This window comes from Schistocerca americana, chromosome 2 (genome assembly GCF_021461395.2).
Source record: "Schistocerca americana isolate TAMUIC-IGC-003095 chromosome 2, iqSchAmer2.1, whole genome shotgun sequence".
NCBI classification, from domain to species: domain Eukaryota; kingdom Metazoa; phylum Arthropoda; class Insecta; order Orthoptera; family Acrididae; genus Schistocerca; species Schistocerca americana.
This window is the reverse complement of record NC_060120.1, coordinates 169,944,366-169,963,971: the sequence shown is the minus strand read 5'-3', so window position 1 is coordinate 169,963,971 and position 19,606 is coordinate 169,944,366. Positions and strand designations below refer to the sequence as shown.

The window sequence follows — 19,606 nt, the reverse complement described above, 5'->3', positions numbered from 1 at the left end:
GGAAAATATGTACGCCTAAAGCGGTATTAGAACTGTCGGTGGCAATGGAAAAATTTCTAGTAAGATCGGGGTGCGATAAAAGTGGTGCATTCAACAAAGCATGTTTCAAATAACATTCTCGTGAACAAAATTCTGCGTGTCAAAAGTAATGTTTGCGTTACTGTAATATGCAATCTGTGCTGTGTCTGGTTAAATTCTATCGTACGTGTTATTATTTACGGGAGAATGTTGTGGCATATCCACTATATGAACTGTTCTGTTATTTCTTACTGACGTGTTACGCTATGGATGACACCTATTGTCTGTTTCATTCATGATTATTTGTTGTTGCTGATGTTGTTGCTGCTCATAAGATCGACTGTTATTAAATGTACGCTGAAAATTGTGCTCATCATTTTTTTTACGTCTGTCATGATAGTAATTTCTATACGGCGCATTGCGATGCGAGTTGAAATAGTGTGTTATCTGTACGTAGTTATTTCTTTGCTGCCATGCGTTACTATTTGTTGGAGCTGGGACTATACGTGCACGCGGCGAAACATTAAAGTTTAGTTGACCTTGTAGACTGCATTGTTGGTTAGGTATGCTAAGCGGTTGACTTTCATGCTGTTGCGGTGAAAAACGTCTATTGTTACAAAAAAATGCGTTTGCTGTTAATTTTACACATACTGATGATTACGCTTTTATCCGTTATTAAAATTCTCGTGATTCTGGAGTGCCTAATGAAAATTGTCACATTCGGTAAAAATTTGTCTTATCGGGTTTTCATTACATATTCTTAATCCTAGGTAGAGCAATAGTTAAAGAGCAGTTTTGATAGATATAAAGGATAGTAGAAGAGAAGGCAGCAGTGCAGAAAACTAAAGATGAAACAGCACTACTCCAGCTCGGGGCCCTATGCTCGCTACGGCACATATTCATTAAAGCGTAATGAATCCCCTGAGGTCTATTACGCACTGAGAATAAATTTTAGTTTTTGCGTTGCACGCAATAGCGGTAAAAATTCAAAAGCAAATAGTTGTATCCAAGTTAATTCTAGTTTCTTCATTATAGGCAATGCTGTTGTAAATACAAAAATAAATTGTCGCATCTGGTTCAAAGCTAGCTTCTGCATTACAGGTAATAGCGGTGAATGTACAAAGATAAATTGTCGTACACAGTGCAAAGCGTGTACCTGTACGCTGTCATTATTAAATTCCTTAGATTTTCTTACAAATGCAAACTGCTTATTATCAACGTTCTCGTCACTGAATTTGAGAACACGTTCGGGTTTGTGTGAGAATTTGTTTGTCTGTGTCATTTCGTACTTCAAGTTACGTAGCTTTTCAGATTTTAAGTCGCGTGGCTTTTCGGATTTTAAGTCGCGTAGTTGCTGTAAATTGCTCACATTATACACGCTGCGTGAGTCGTACAAATGTTCGCTAAGTGGCGTCTGTGACGTATTGGTGACTGAAATAGTTTTTAATTCTGTTACTTCTTGTTGTAAACTCGACAGTTTTCTACGCAACGTGTTGTTAGATGAATCGATCTCATTAATTGTCTGCTGTAAATTTTGAAATTCAGGTGTTTGGATAAATGAAACCGGTGCAGTATCGTCTGATTTATTGTCATTAGTATTTTCGATAACATCAATACGACTGGCCAATTCATCACATTTTTCAGTCAGTATTTTAACCTGATCATCGGTTTTAGAATCAGACGCATTAATCTGTTTTTGCAACTTACGCGTAGTTTCGCTCAGTTTTTTAACATCAGCTTTGATGACATCGCAATCCTGTGTTAGATCTAATTGTTCGAATCTGTCTGTCACTGTTTGAATATTTACTGTGTGTGTATCTGTTTTTAATTTAAGATCAGAAATTTCATCCCGTAATTCCGCGTTCAACTGTTCTATGGTATTAATTTTGTCGGACACTGTAGTAATATTATTGTCTACATACGTTTTTGCCTTCGCAAACATTTTACGTTTGTCTTCCTGTCTCTGAGCCGTGATTGTTTCCAAGACTTGACGTTTGGCTTTATTTTGATCCTGAATAAATTTACGGAAACGCGTATCACTGTTCTGTATGTGCTGATTAAAGCGCTCGTTAATCTGAGTGTTTTGCTGTTCGAATTTCGCGTCTATCTTTGCGTCCATTGTGCGCGAAAGTTCTCCCGTCATTGCTTTAAACTCGTCCCGTAATTGTGTAGCTTTTTCAGAGCATTGTTTAGCGACTCCGCTAATTTCGTCTCTGAGTGTTTCTGTTGCGGCTGTTTGCATTTCCCTTAATTCTTGCGCAACAGACTTAATTTCTTCGCTATTTTTTCGTGAACAAGCCTCAATTTCCACGCGCAACTGTTCCTTAGTGTCATGACACTGCGCGGCAACGGCTCTAATTTGTTCACTAAGCTGTTGGAGATTTTCTTCATTATTGTCAAGTTTCTCATTTAAGCGTTTGTTATCTTGTTTGTTCTGTTCTTTAAGTTGTCTGAAATTGTTGTCTGTTTTCTCACTCTGTTGTTTGTTTGATTCAAGAATTTGTAGTAACAATTCCTTAAGTGGATCTGACACAAAATTAGCATTTCTATTCTCCGTGCTATTTAATGGTGGATCTGAAATTGTCTTGTTTTGCGTGACCATTTGGTCATTCTGTAATTTACAGAAAGGTTTATCAGTCGGATGTACACTGTCAGACACTATTTCGGAATTAAATAGATCCGTCGTACTTCCAGTACACTGTTCATTTTCACTAGAAAAATTTGTCTGTACATTACTTGGATTTTCTAAATCGGGTGTGTTAAGCTCGGCAGCGCTCATTACTATAGACCGCTCCGCGTCATCAATTGTCGTCAAATTAACAGACGAGACAATTGAGTTCGTTTGTTCGTCATTAATATAAAAGTCATCACTAGTGGTTGTAATGCACTGATTGTTAGTGAACGCAGGATTGTCATCATTACACTGCGTGTCATGTGTCCTATCGGTAAAGTTGTTTGAGTCGGTAATTTCATTCATAATACCCCGCGATACACTATTTAGTCTTTCGCGGCATTTTTACAATAATCAAAATTTTTCCCAAAATAAATAAGCACAATGCAAAAGCAACACAAATACAACAGAGCAACGAATTGCCGTTGACCTGTAGAAAGAAAGTCACAAGTTAATAATAGCGTAGCGCCAAATCCTAATTATATCTAAGCAAATAAGAGCAGATATCTGACTGTTGCTCAAAAGACTCTCAACGAAATTCGATCCTGGACTGGGTGTCGCCAAGTGTAACCTCCCCACCGAGATTTTATAAATGACAATATTATTTAAGAATGCTAATGGACATTGCGCTAAGTGTAACCTCTCCACTGAAATTTTAAAGACAGAAATAATAAATGAATAGGAGCCAAACGTAACCTCCCTAGCAATTAAATTTAATGACAATAAAACTGATAATCGCAATCTGACCCAAGTATAAGTTCGTCACGAAAATAATGAAAGTCAATTCAGTGATAAGAAAATCTCAGTAAAAATGATAATTCAATTAAACCGAAATATCTGTCTTTGGCCCTGTGCAAAAATCAGAATTAAATTCTTACCTCATTGTAACTGCTAGTCAAATTTCTGCTCTTATTCTTGCGCACTGATTTATTAAACAACTTCGGAAACTGTATAAGACTTTTCGCAGACGATGTCTTTGTCTACAGCAAGGTACCAATGCCAGAAGACTATAAGGAAGTACCGATTGACATGCAGACGATCACTGATTGGTGCAGGGACTCGCAGGTGACCCTGAACGTAAATAAATGTAACGTATTGCACGTAAATAAGCAATTACGCTATTGGTGGTAAATCACTGGAAACAGTAACAACTGTGAAATATCTAGGAGTAACCGCCTGTAGCGATCTACAGTGGAATGACCAGAAAAGTAGATATTAGGCTGAGATCCATGGGAAGAATCTTACCGAAATATAATTCATCCACACACAAAGTGGCTTACAAAATACTTGTTCGACTTTACTGACTACTCTTTGGCAGGCTGGAACCATTAAAAGTAGGACTAACGGAAGAGATGAGAAGATCCAAAGAAGAGCGGCACGTTTCTTCATGGGGTGGAATTCCAGTGGCAATCTCTACAAGAGATGCATTGTGTATCACGTACAAGGTTACTGTTCAAATTCCGACAGCGTACGTCCGAAGGAGAACTGGGCAACGTATGACTTCATCCCGCATTTGTGTCGCAAAATGAACACGAAGAAACAGTTCAGCTAAATTAGACCTCATACAGAAGTTTACCCACAGTCATTCTTCTCAGGCCTCAATCACGAATGGGACAGAGATGTACATGCGTGGCTTCAGCTCGATATCGCTTGTTGTTGTGATATTCAGTCTGAAGACTGGTTCGATGCAGCTCTTTTTTTATTTTAAGCTGCTCTATCCTGTGCAAACCTCTTCATCTTCGATCAACTATTGCAACCTAAAATCTTCTGAATCTGCTTACTGTATTCATCTCTTGATCTCCCTCTAAAATTTTTACCCCCCCCCCCTTCTCCCCCCCCCCCCTCCCCCAGTACTTCCTTCCAGTACTTAACTGACGATCCCTTGATGTATCAGAATAAGTCCTGTCAACTGATCCCTTCTTCTGGTTAGGTTGTGCCACAAGTTTCTGTTCTCCCACATCTGTTCAGTACCATCTCATTGGTTATGTGATCTGCCCATCTAATGTTCAACATCCTTCTGTAGCAGCACATTTCGAAAGCTTTTGTTGTCTTTTTGTCTGAACTGTGTCTCGTCCATGTTTCACTTCCATACACGGCTACACTCCACACAATTGCCTTCAGAAAAGACTGTCTAACACTTATCTATATTTAAAGTTAGCAAATTTCTCTTTTTCAGGAACGTTTTTCTTGCCATTGCCAGTCTACATTTTGTATGCTGCTTCGGCCATCATCAGTTATTTTGCCGCCAAATAGCAAAATTCATCTACTACTTTAGGTGTCTTCCTAATCTAAACCCCTCAGCATCATCTGATTTAATTCGACTACATTTTGTTATCCTCTTTTTTGTTGATGTTCATTTAATATCGTCCTTTCAAGACACTGTGCATTCCAATCAATTGCTCTCCCAAGTACTTTGTTGTCTCTGATAGAATTGTAAGGTCAGTGGCAAACTTCAAAGTTTTTATTTCTGCTCTCTGAACTTTAATTTCTACTGCAAATTTTTTTAGTTTCCTTTACTGCATGCTCAATGTACAGACTAAATAACATCGGGGATAAGCTACAATCCTGTCTCACTGCTTCCCTTTCATGCCCCTCAACTCTTAATAACTGCCGTCTGGTTTCTGTACAGGTTATAAATAGCCTTTCTCTCCCTATATTTGACCCCTGCTACCTTCAGAAATTCGAAGAGTATTCCTGTAACATTGCCAAAAGCTTTCTCTAAATCTACAAACAGTATAAATGTAGGTTTGCCTTTCTTAACCCATCTTCTAAGAGAAGTCGAAGAGTCAGTATTACCTTTAAGTGTTCCCCCTTTTCTCCGGTATCCAAGCTTTAAGTGATTGTTACACGGAATTAGCGAATCCAGGGAAGCTGATGTTCCCTGAGATCGGTTTGTTGTGTATTACTTCGTCCACTATGGTTAAGTGAGTTAGCTACAGAGTGGTGCAGCAGCTATCGTCGTAGGAAAGTTGGACAGGAGCAGAAATCATTAGCGAACACAGTAAACAGACGTTTCACTTGTAGTTTTCTCCAAGTGTTGCAAAGAAAACAAAGAGCAAACAGTAATAAAGTCCAGCTATTACAAGAGTGTGAGGCTCCCACTAGTAATGCATGAGCGAACTGTCGAAGGCTGATTAAAACTGGACACTGTCGAAGACTGCGACGAATTATGGGCCGCGTAGGTGCCACAGTCCATCCCATGTCAGAGCGGCAGAGAGCGCTCGTAGTCGAAGCCACTAAAAGTGGCTTAGCGGGCGCGCATCATTGGATCCGTCAGGCCCTGCGCAATTGCATTAGGCGTCTATTGGAAAGCTGCATTTCCATTACTAACTGTGAGACGCTAGTAAGAGTGGTATCGTGCTAAAATACCACAGGCTTCTACCAGTTTTTCCATTGGACCGTAAAGAATTCTTGTCAGCATTTTGGAACCACGACTTGATACGGCACACTTCAAGAAATTTTTGGACTCTCTTCTTCGCCAAATTGAGGCAGTTTTAAAAGCTAGAAGTGATTTCTACACGGTATTGGCGTTATGTATCCTAATGGTGTTTGAAGGTGGTTATTCTTTTTTTGTGCAGTGTTATTTTCCCTACGTTGCGGACGGTTGTATGGGACAGTGGCATGCAGACGTGTAATAACGCACCAATGGGGTTTCAGGATGAAGAGGAGGACGGTGCACGACGTGTGAAGCGCATGGGAATGGGCCCGTCGCTGTCCATCGTGAACCCCATGGACGTGCTGCGCCAGCGGCTGCTGCTCGAGATCGCCCGCCGGCGGCTGCGTGACGCCGAGGAACAGATCAAGGCCAACAAGGACTTCCTGCAGCAGATCGGCAAGCGCTCTCCGCACGCAGGAGGTGCCGCCAACGACGCAGACGCCGACGCCCCGCCCTTCGGCCTGCGAGCCGCTGCAGAGAGGTGAGCGCACGTACAGCGCGGCACGGTTCTTGCTGTGAAATTCTCTCAGTTGCGCACAAGCAGGTACGACAAGCTTGAAACTGTTGGATGTATTCGCAGTGCTTATGGTGATAGCCTAGTGTGGTTCAGGAGCTGTTAGAAGCGGTTCTTATTGATACCTTTTGGGCAGCTTGCATGTCATGTGCCTTAGTGTCATCCTCGTGCAGGTAGTTTTAACGAGTATGTGTAGAACGTACCATCGTCTTATTAAAATCGTTCTGGGCGTAATGTCGCGTCATCTTACACACTGCTTCATAATTGCTAAGGAATAGAGATAGCCGGCCGGAGTGGCCGCGCGGTTCTAAGCGCTACAGTCTGGAGCCGCGTGTCCGCTACGGTCGCAGATTCGAATCCTGCCTCGGGCATGGATGTATGTGATGTCCTTAGGTTAGTTAGGTTCAAGTAGTTCTAAGTTCTAGGGGACTGATGACCGCAGCAGTTAAGTCCCATAGTGCTCAGAGCCATTTTGAATAGAGATAGTTTTGCACAGGAATAACCACGGACAATGAAGCACGAGATGAAACACACAGTACACACGTAACTAGAGGTAGAGTGGTATATTTATAATGAAAAATGGTACAGATTTCACCACATGGGAAAGCAGGATAACATAAATGTCATGTCTGACACAGGTCAGACTCCCAAAATGACGAATATGTCCTCACTTGCTGCGACATAGTCGCGCATATGACAGTGATCCAACACTGACAAATGTTTTTTATTACAGTCTTTGATCACAATATCAATTCTTTTGACGATGACCGGTTTCAGTCTGTAATGACCATCCTCAGATCTTTTTTGCACCATGTCCTACAGTGAAAAGGCCGTAATGGCATCGACAAAACATATAAATATACTCAGCAGAGCATCGTAACATAGATCTAAAATCAAAACACATAAATATACTCAGCACAGCATCGTCACATAGATCTAAAATCAAAACATATAAATATACTCAGCACAGCATCGTCACATAGATCTAAAATAAGGTGTAGAATAGATCTATGTGACGATGCTGTGAGTATATTTATATGTTCTGACGATGCCATTACGGCCTTATCACTTTAGGACATTGAGTAGAAAAGATCTGAGGATAGTCATTACTGACTGAAACCGGTCATCGTCAAAAGAATTGATATTGTGATCAAAGACTGGAATAAAAAACATTTTAATATGTCCTCCAGTAACACATCCGTTTATTTATCCCGACCTGATCTGATCGAATAGCAGCCCAATATTTATTATTAATATCCCCGTGTACCTAATGGGGCTGGTAATCGGAATTGACTGCTACGGAAGTTGTTACTTTCCAGTTCGTCCTGTTCAATACTGTAATAATGAAATGTCTGGTAACAAGAAAAACCCCAACACAGTTTCACTAATTACGAACCTATATTCGTCTCAAAAACACAAAAAAGGAGACAGCCACTGCCTTCGTCATACATGTCTAATTACGGCTACTCTCAGCACAGGCTTCTTCATTTTCCATTATCGTCACACGCTAATCCATCACTGCATCCAACACTGCAATCCAACACTGCAATCCAAGGTGATGCCGGCGCGGTAGACGCGAAACCAAATATCGGCCCTAGAAATGTCGCTGATCACTTTCGTAATAATACGAGGGCAGTTCAATAAGTAATGCAACACATTTTTTTTTTCTGAAACAGGGGTTGTTTTATTCAGCATTGAAATACACCAGGTTATTCCCCAATCTTTTAGCTACACAACACTATTTTTCAACGTAATCTCCATTCAATGCTAAGGCCTTAAGCCACCTTTAAATGAGGGCCCGTATGGCTGCACGGTACCATTCCACTGGTCGATGTCGGAGCCAACGTCGTACTGCATCAATAACTTCTTCATCATCCGCGTAGTGCCTCCCACGGATTGCGTCCTTCATTGGGCCAAACATATGGAAATCCGAAGGTGCGAGATCGGGGCTGTAGGGTGCATGAGGAAGAACAGTCCACTGAAGTTTTGTGAGCTCCTCTCTGGTGCGAAGACTTGTGTGAGGTCTTGCGTTGTCATGAAGAAGGAGAAGTTCGTTCAGATTTTTGTGCCTACGAACACGCTGAAGTCGTTTCTTCAATTTCTGAAGAGTAGCACAATACACTTCAGAGTTGATCGTTTGACCATGGGGAAGGACATCGAACAGAATAACCCCTTCAGCGTCCCAGAAGACTGTAACCATGACTTTACCGGCTGAGGGTATGGCTTAAAATTTTTCTTTGTAGGGGAGTGGGTGTGGCGCCACTCCATTGATTGCCGTTTTGTTTCAGGTTCGAAGTGATGAACCCATGTTTCATCGCATGTAACAATCTTTGACAAGAAATTGTCACCCTCAGCCACATGACGAGCAAGCAATTCCGCACAGATGGTTCTCCTTTGCTCTTTATGGTGTTCGGTTAGACAATGAGGGACCCAGCGGGAACAAACCTTTGAATATCCAAACTGGTGAACAATTGTGACAGCACTACCAACAGAGATGTCAAGTTGAGCACTGAGTTGTTTGATGGTGATCCGTCGATCATCTCGAACGAGTGTGTTCGCACGCTCCGCCATTGCAGGAGTCACAGCTGTGCACGACTGGCCCGCACGCGGGAGATCAGACAGTTTTGCTTGACCTTGCGGCGATGATGACACACGCTTTGCCCAACGACTCACCGTGCTTTTGTCCACTGCCAGATCACCGTAGACATTCTGCAAGCGCCTATGAATATCTGAGATGCCCTGGTTTTCCGCCAAAAGAAACTCGATCACTGCCTGTTGTTTGCAACGCACATCCGTTACAGACGCCATTTTAACAGCTCCATACAGCGCTGCCACCTGTCGGAAGTCAATGAAACTATACGAGACGAAGCGGGAATGTTTGATAATATTCCACAAGAAATTTCCGGTTTTTTCAACCAAAATTTGCCGAGAAAAAAAATGTGTTGCATTACTTATTGAACTGCCCTCGTGCTTCTTCACCTTCCCGGCATTATTCTAGTACAAAGGGGTCTAACCACGGCGATGGCGACTCCCCTTCTCCGTTAAAGCCTTGTATTTCGACAACTGGCCTCCACACACCTCTACCCGCAACATGGCACTGGCTCAACTCCACACTCGCTCTCGCAACACGACACAATCGATTGTTCGCCCTATCGACCTGTGCCGAGTGCAAATTTATAGTAAGGGCCTACAGACCCCTTACACTCCTTGGGCACTAATGGACAATCTTGATTTGTTATTCGTGCTTGCTACCAAACAATAGAGAAGTCCTTGAAGAATATGTTTCACTCCTCTCTCAAGGCTGTTTCATTTCTTAAATGGTTCGCAAAGGGGATGTCCGTTGAGAAACACGTTTGTCAAGCGCAACTCAGACATGCACTATAGGTTTTATGGCCGGGGAGTACGCAGGCCATACCATCTTCTTTCCACTGTGTCCGACACTTCAGCGGTCCTATGTGGGCAGACACTGTAGTCCACAAACAGAAAGTCGGGACCTATTGCACCACTAAACAGACCAGTGTGCGATTTGCAGGGAGGGATGGGGGTATTTCCCCCCCCCCCCCCCTCTGCATCAGACCATCCCCTCCTCTGGTTTTAGTTTATGCATCCCAACCTGGGATGTTTATTTCCGAAGCACTGGAGTAAAACTTTACATATAATTTAAGTTTGTGAAGACGAACACTGAAAGTTTTTAATAAGTCTTACTATTAATATTATTAATATGTTTCAGTTTTCTATCATCAGAATAAGTACAACTTTTCACAAATGTGTCTCTACTTTTTGAATTCCCCTCGTATATCTGTACCTGTATGTAGATGATTTTGTAAATAAGCTTTACCTATAATGTACTTTTCAAGATATAACAAGGGATGGCTTTTCTGATAGTGCATACGCGTCAATAGTGAGTTTCGGCATTAACATCTATTTATAAATGCTGTTTAACCATGTGTAACGCCACGGTCCAAGCTAGTAACATATTTAATTCTACCAACCGCCTAAGACATCCCCCCCACTGGTAAAAGCACAAATCGCACCCTGAAACAGACGTACATGATCCAGAATAATCCACTTTCAATACTGCTGTACGTGACAGTACCTCGTGCAAAGACATGCAGTGGTGTTCGACCATTGTGCATAACGGCTACCACATCATAAAGCTTAGGCCATATCGATAACGTTCATGAACATACTGTGGTGTATAACGTGTCCCCTTCTCTCTCCACACCAACTGGTTGCCAGAATTACTTGCCACAGTGAAGTGGGATTTGTCGGAGAACATCACTCTGCCGGCCGTTATGGCCGAGCGGTTCTAGGTGCGTCAGTCCGGAACTGCGCTGCTGCTACCGTCGCAGGTTCGAATCCTGTCTGGGGAATCGATGTGTGAGATGTCCTTATGTTAGTTAGGTTTAAGTAGTTCTAAGTCTAGGGGACTAATGACCTCAGATATTAAGTCCCATAGTGCTTAGAGCCATTTGAACCGTTTTTTTAACATCACCCCAGCTAACGAACTCCCTACACCAACACACTGTTTCTTGACGATGGCGTGGTTGAAGTGTGATGCATTTAATAGGCATCCGAGCATACAGACCAGCGCGATTTAATTACGGTGATATGCTTCTGGCGGAGACGCATGTACCGGTAGCGGTTGCAATGCCTGTAGAGATCTGCCTATAGGAGTGAGATGTCTGTTACTTTTCGCCACTAGCACTATGCTTGCGGTGCGGTGGTCCGTCTACGACCACCAGCATTCTTTTTCATAGCATATCATATATAAAGGCATTTTTCAATCGCGAGCTGGCCCTTTTGGACACACCTACGAGGTGCGACAATAAAGTAATGAGACTGATGTGAAAAAAAAATTGCTTACCGATTTAGTCAAGTTTAGTTTTGTCTCCATCAAAGTAGTTCCCTTCTGATTGCACATACTTTCTCCAGCGCTTGTTCCATTGATGGTAACATTTCTGGAACTCATCTTCTGTAATGTCCTCCAAGACCCTCGTCACAACTTTTTGGACATCCTGTGTTGTTTGAAAATGGTGTCCCTTGACCGCCGTTTTGACTCTTGGAAATAGAAAAAAGTCGCACGGAGCTATATCTGGTGAATAAGGTGGCTGTGGTAGTACTGGAATTTATTTTGAGGTTAAAAATTGCTGTACTGACAGAGCAGTATGGGATGGCGCATTATTGTGGTGCAGAATCCAATTATCAGCAATGTTGGCACAGTCACAAAGAACCCTTTTACGAAGTATTTCTAAAATTTCTTTGTAGTAATATTGGTTAACTGTTTGTCCAGGAGGTACCCACACTTTATGAACAATTCCCTTGGAATCAAAGAAGCACACAAGCATGCATTTCACTTTTGACTTTTTTTGGTCTAGGTCATCCCTTTGAGCACCATTGCGAATTTTGGCGTTTTGTCTCTGGATCGTACTGAAAAAACCAACTTTCATCACCAGTAATAACACGGCTCAACAATTCTGGATTGATTTCCGTTTGATCTAACAGATCGGCTGCCACATTTTTCTGTGTTTCTCACAGTTGTGGTGTAAGGATTTTGGGGGCCATTTTTACACAAATCTTTCTGATACCAAGATCTTCAGTATTATTAGATGAACTGTTTCTCGACTGATGATCAGTTCTTCTGCAATCATTTTCACAGATAATCTTCGATCAGATCGTACGAGCTCACGCACCCTGGCCAAGTTGACATCTGTCCATGAGGTTGATGGTCGTCCACTGCGGTCTTCATCTTCAACATTCGTTCTGCCTTCACTAAACATTTTATGCCAACGAAAAACTTTAGGTCTTGACATAACCTCCTCTCCAAAAGCCTTCTGAAGCTTACCGTAAGTTGTCATAGCGTTTTCACCCAATTTAACGCAAAAAGAAATGGCATACCATTGCACAATATTATGCGATTCCATTTCTGTGACGTGAGACACAAAGACGTGTTAATTTATTACAGCACAGCTCATGACTAAGCAGTTGCATTGATGTGCTGCTTGGACTAAAAGCAGCTTATAGACCAAGGTCAAAGATATTGTGCCTACGCAAGCCTGCAGGATTGCCACATCTTGCAAAAAAAATCACTTTCATTACTTTATTGTCGCAGTTCACATTACTGTGGCTACGAGAATGAAACTTTAACCGGCTTCGAGTTGTCGAATTCCTCGTCCACAATCGTAATCACTCAAATGATACCTCGTAGATACGTTAACATACAATACAGAATGTCACACTAATCGGTTCCAATTGTCGATTGTTCCATAGCAAGCGCCAGGTTTCATTAACTATTGTCATGCAGCGTAAAATATTAAAATTATAAAATACTAACAGTAACAGACATTTCGGCCGCGTTGCAGGTGCCTTCCTCAGAATGTAGACTGATTCAAATGGAGTGTGTTTCCTTCTATATATTGCAATTCTAATGGGGTCATAAGACCAGCGAAGCCACATTCCTTTGATTTTATTTACCCAAGATACAAATACTGTTAGGAGAGGGAAAGGCGGATGAATGGCAGATTGTTCGTGCGATATTCTGAGCAAACCCACCAGTGCTGTCGGTTGTGATACGTGGATGACACTTTTGTCAGTTGACAGTATGGAAGCAGAGGTACGTGCCACCAGCGTATGAGGTGAAAATGATGATAAAGGATTAACCATAGAGTGGGTTTGCTTGGATACAATGATCCTTAAGGAAGGTAGGACGTCAAACAGGCCGATTTGAAGCAGGAGAGGCACCACACAATATTTTAATTTCCACTGTCTATACTTTTACAAATAAATTCATAAAACATTGTCAGCATTACCAGGAAAGATTCACGATTCACACTCATAGCAGTGAAAGTTCAAAAATAAGACAAAATATTTTTTTTACATGTGAAATTTCATCATTTTTTTCACTTACTGTTAGCTGCATTTGTTGCTGTAGGTACACTTTCCTTCATCAGTAAGAGAGATTCTTCGATGAATTTTGCACAGCATACAAACCATACTTACGGGTGTACAAAACTCTAGAATTTTCCAAATCTCTTAAAAACTATGGTAAACATTCAGATAAGTAACTATAAAATTCGAGTTTTTATTTAAAATGTAACAGCTCATTTATTTTTTCATAAATAAATTCTAGAGTTTCATACACCTGTAAGTATGGTTTGTATGCTGTGCAAAATTCGTCAAGGAATCTCTCTTACTTATGAAGAAAAGTGTACCTGTAGCAACAAATGCAGCCAATAGTAAGTGGAAAAAACGATGAAATTTCACATGTAAAAGAAATTTATTTTGTGATGTTTTCGAACTTCCACTACCATGAGTGTGAATCCTGAATCCTTCCTGGTCATGCTGACAAAGTTTTAAGAATTTATTTGTAAAAGTATAGACAGTGGAAATTAAAATGTTCTGTAGTGGCTCCCCTGCTCCAATTCGGCCCGTTTGACGTCCTACCCCCCTTAAGTGGAAAGCCACTGAACTTTTTTTTTAAACATCAGCTTTTCACTTTTATTAACGCAACAATTAAAAAAGACACTCGGAGGTCTCTAGCCCAGTCAGTATGCCTGCCTGTCTGTCTTTCCGACTGTTAAAAACTCTTTTCCCCAGGGACAGCTAGACGAATCATGTTCAATTTTATGACACGTACTAAGATTTATGGTCTCTTGGCGTTGTAAGAAATTGAAGCTTCTAAGTAAGTGCAATCAAAAGATATGGCCATTTATGTCACATATTTTGATATTCGCAAACCCAATTATCAATACTTGTAGGTCACTTCCTGTTGAACTAGAATCATGAAATTTGGCAAGCAGCAAGGTTTAAAAGTAAAAGTAGGGGGGGGGGGGGGGGGGTGATCTGGAAAGAGTCAATTTGTAATTACATAACACGAAAAAAATTTTCTTTTTGTCATTTGTCATTCGTCCTCAAACTTCCAACATTCTCGGAAATCTTGGAATTCTCAGGGCCGGTATCTTGCAAGTATCATTGTCGATACCAGGTAAAAGTCGTAGAGCTTCTCTACTCCTGGAACGTGTGAATTGTTTGTGTACATAAGCAAGCTAATACGGAAGCTCGGAGTGCGAGTCCTACTCGCAGCTTGCCAGTATTTTTAACAACAAGTTACCGAGCTTCTGCCTCAAACATTTAGGTTAGCAATTAGGAAACTTTGTCAGGCCTTGCCTTTTCAGCAGTCAGAAACTTAATCTAACTCCTGAACTTTTTTTTAATAACCAAACGACAGTTGGTCGCACCCACTGGGCTTGTGCCCACATGAACAACTGAATGTTTTGAGATACTTAAAAAAAAATTTATCCCATGTAGAGTGGCTTGATGCAAATAACACGTTAGTAAGTCAAAATGTAGACCACTATGGTCTGGTACGTAACACAGAGACTTAACTGGACGACTATAGTTCAATTCTTTTATCTTGGCGGTTCGCGTATGCCCGCCCAGACGCGGGAGATTGCTGCGTTGCCAGTTGCACACGCCAAGCAAACTTACGTTTAGGGGGGCGCGTAGTTCATGAAGTAAAGCCACCATGGCCGCATTGAGCCTTTCGCTGCTACAGAGACGTGCTCCCTGCATTCCGCGCTGTCCGGGTTTTGTCACCACTGCTCTGCTCGCCTGTTCAGACACATGGTGTTGCGACTGCTTTGACACACTTATCATTCGATTTCACAAAAACTATTTGGCTCAAAAATTTGATTTTTACACCCTTCTTGACTGATACCTTCCCCCCATAAATGACTTAATTTTGTTTCGATGTTCAACGCAGTTATTGTACAGCATTAAATGTAGTAAACCACTGCACGAAATTTTGAAGAGTTTGCAGAGGTAAAAGTCCATAGCATATATTTTCCGTATGGTTGATTTCAGTTGCCACTAGAAATTTCAAAAAATTACATTCAAACGAATAAAATTTTTGAAGTAAGACACTTCGATATTGTTTTTAAATAAAGAAATTATTAAGCACAGAAGAAGGTTTGAACTTGCTACCTTTCGCTCATCAGCCAAACACTTTAACCATTGCGCAAACTTTTTTTTAATAAAACATTTATTAAAAAAAACAATGTTACACATTCCAGATACATACTAAGTTATACATACATGAAGTTATTTAAAAAAACGGTTTGATCACTTCAATTACGCTGATGTTAAGGAAAGACAACAGAAGATTGCGTTACTAATTACCAGAAAGAATTAAGTTAAACATCAAGAAAAAAATTTTTAAAGACATTCAAACTTCAACCTGAAGAAGTAAAATCTGCACTTTGAATTACATGAACTGCAATCTTTACAGAAGCATAATTTCTTTATGATGGATATCAGCAAGTTGGTGGGATAGTTTTAAATATAAAACAATTTAATAATCATATTAGACAATTTCTGAAATACTTGAGAATGGCAGAAAGGAGATATATAATAAAGTTGACTAGCCTTCCAACTACACTTTCCGGACGTTAATTGAAGTATCTGAAGTGATCATATCTATATAATCAGTCTTTCACTGCGAAACTGACTTACACATCACAGTGCAAAAATGAACAGGGCAATGTGCCAGCCATTGAATATTACATTTATCAAATAGAATCTTATAGTTTTAACCAATCGACAAGGACATTTCTATAAAAATTGTCTATTTCCAAATTTCTAGTATGAGCCAATAATGAACCTTTAATGTTTTGTGTTTTGACACTATTAGACACTCAACCTCAATGTCACATAAGTTCTGTACATTAGCTTATAAATTTCAAAAACTACTCTCTGAAGTAGAAAAGGCATACATCATAAATATACTGTAAAATCTTAAATAGTATACTTAAGATAACTACAATACATCACTGTCAACACTGTCAAATACAATTTTTAACATATTACCGAACTTTTTCTTATGATTCGAATAGCTTCTAATTTTGTGGAACTCCCACAGCATGTGTACCTTGAACTCTATGATGCTATCGGATCCTAATTTGTTAAGGACGTAGTTAACAAAATTTCCCAGCAACCAGTACACAGCGTTATTTTTTGCTTCTGGGAAATAGCGTGCTTCAGGCCTGTGTATCAATGACAGCGATATATACTCAGGGGATGTTCTTGTAATCAGAGCTATTTGCTCCCGGATCCACTTCCAACTATTCATGTGACCACTGCAAGTATATCTGTGAATTACTGTGTCAACTAGATGGCATTGTTGACATAAATTTGTTTCACAGAGTCCGATTGCGTGCAGTCTTTCATTGGTGCTAACTATGTTGTTAACTGTCTTGTACCATGACGTTTTTATATTAGACGTGAGCACATTAGAACTAATGTTTTTCCAAATCTCAGTCCACTCAATGTTTGGAAACTGTCGTTCTATTTTGTTTCTTCCTTCGCTTTTCTTTCGTTCCCGCATTATGGCTCTCGATGTTAAGTGTCGGGACTGCCTGAATGCGACACTGACATAACGAAACTCAACATAGAAAATCCTCACGTGCTGTAAGCGACTGTTGATATTCTGCACGTCAATCGAGGGAAGCAGGCTTGGAGGTTTAATGATCTCGAAAAGTTGGCTGGTTATGCTTTCTCGCAAGTCTCTTATTAAATTAACTTGCCTTTTGATAAAAAGAGCAGAGGCTTTATCCGTTATATCAGTTAATCCTAGTCCACCATTTTTAGGATCTAAAGTGGCTACTTTAGCAGGTACTCTGAACACTTCACCTCTCCACAAAAAGTTGGTGATTTTGGACATTATTCTCCCCGCCATCATTCTCGGTATTGGGAACAGTTGGGCAGTATAATAAGCCTTAGTAAGGATGCATGAGTTGATATACTGTGTTCTTTGAACTTGGTTCATATATCTAGTTAAATTCTCTACAATGGCTCCTTGCACTTTATCTGCTGCAACTTTCCAATTTAAAGTCGTCATTTTCATAGGGCATGCTGTCAGGGTGATCCCAAGTGTTTTATGTTGTCGGACTAATTTTGTCCACTCGACGTTGATATTATCAAAACCTCTGAGATTTAAAATCTTACTTTTTTTTCGTTTGCATTGGCTCCAGATGCTCTACAGTACGAATCAATCACTGTTGCTAGCGTGGTTACCTCGTCATTATTCCTTATAATGACCCCTATATCGTCAGCATAGGCTCTTGTAACTGTTTTATTTCCTGATAATGTTAAGCCTTTTAATCTAGCATGGACATGTCGGAGGAAAGGTTCCAGCGAAATGGCGAAGAGCGACATGGACAGAGGACTTCCTTGAGGAACACCTCGTTGTATTTGCATCGGCCTGGATTGTTGACAATTCACCGCTATTTTAGCATTTATTCCAGTTGCTATGTTCTTAATCAACTGTATGACCCTATCGTTGAAACCTATTTTCTTCAACGTCTGTAGAAGATATTCATGATTTACTACATCGAAAGCTTTATAAAAATCTAAAAACAATAAGGCACACTGTATATTTGTTACAGAAGTTATTGCAATGATATCTCTGAATTCCGCTAGATTTTGAAAAATGGTTCTGCCTTGCGCACAGTTCTGATGTTGACTAATAATTTTATCTGTAAGGCATGAAATTCCCTTGTTTATTATTCTAGCTATTAATTTAAAACAGAATTTAGCAGTGAAATTGGACGAAAATTATTTAAATCTTTGTTTCCATTATTTTTTGGCACCAGAACAATTTTACTCTCCTTAAACTCAGCCGGAATCATTTTACCCTGAATAACCTCATTTACAATGTCCGTGATTTTCGCACCTACTATTGGCCAGTAACGGATGTAAAACTCTGCTGGCAGACCATCCGGTCTTGGGGATTTTTTTGGTGGTGAGGCGCACAGAGTCTCATACACGTCTTCTTTACTGACAACCTCGAGAAAATTTTCGTTGTCATCTTCTGTCATCTGTGGGGCTAAGATGTCAAGCAATTCTTCCAAGGAAGCATCTCTACTTTGATGTACAGAATATAGCTCGCAATAATAGCGATAAATCTCGTCCATGATATCCTGCTGGGTTCTGAGAATCGTACCGTGTTTTGTTCGAATTTCATCAATAAAAGTCCTCCCGTTTTTCGTATGCTTCACTAAATGATATAGGGAAGTAGTTTCATCTTCTGACACCGAATTTGCCTTCGATTTTATTTTCAACCCTTCCATTTGACTTCTCCTGATATTAAGTAACTTGGCTTTGACTTTTTTGATGTCTGCTATCCGAAGTGAGGAACCTGCAGAGACTTGATCATATAGATCTCTCAAAACAGAATAGTAATACTCTGTAGTGCATTTCATTTCCCTTGCGCTCTGGCCACTGTATTGAACAAGAACTTTCCTCAACTTTGGCTTTGCTATTTTAACCCATCAGTCAATAGCAGTGGCATATCTACTACGAGCTCGCAGGCATATTGCCCATGTTTCTTTAATCAGATCTTCTAAATCATGATTTACTAACAAGGAAGTGTTCAAATTCCACTGATTCTTGAATCGGCGAACCGGCTGTCTTGTTAGATTTATGAAAGCTAAGACACTTGAATGGTCTGAAAAGTACGTAGGAATGGTTTCTACTTTTGTCACGGAAGTTTCAAGATGTTTAGAAATATATAGTCTATCAATTCTGCAACATGATGTTGCCGTGACATAAGTGAACTCAAAAATGGAGGGGTATTTGATTTCCCATATATCCTTTAATTCTAAACCAGTAACTAGTTGTTTTAGTTCACTTGAGAAATTAAAATTAGGTAACTGATCTTTTCGATTTAAAACACAATTAAAATCACCTCCAAGTAATAACTGTCTGGGCGATTTCCTTAACAAGTATATCAGGTCATCTTTGAAGAAACGTGCCCTGTCAGCTCGATGAGAACTTCCTGAAGGGGCGTACAAGTTGATGATAGTGACATCATAGATGTTTAGTCCTATTCCCCTTCCGGATTCCAGTCGTTCTACCTCGGTTACTGTAATCCCTTCCCTCACCAAAATAGCTGTTCCAACACTTGTTTCGG

The 19,606-nt window shown here is 40.4% G+C and overlaps 1 protein-coding gene across 1 annotated transcript in view; it reads left to right on the top strand.

Annotated features, from left to right (window-relative positions):
- Positions 1 to 19,606, top strand: part of LOC124595417 (diuretic hormone 45) — a 113,673-nt gene that overhangs the window by 69,396 nt on the left and 24,671 nt on the right. The window contains exon 2 of the mRNA XM_047134148.1: positions 6,347 to 6,606. Within this exon, the coding sequence (XP_046990104.1) occupies positions 6,347 to 6,606 (260 nt within the window). The remainder of the gene's footprint in view (positions 1 to 6,346; positions 6,607 to 19,606) is intronic.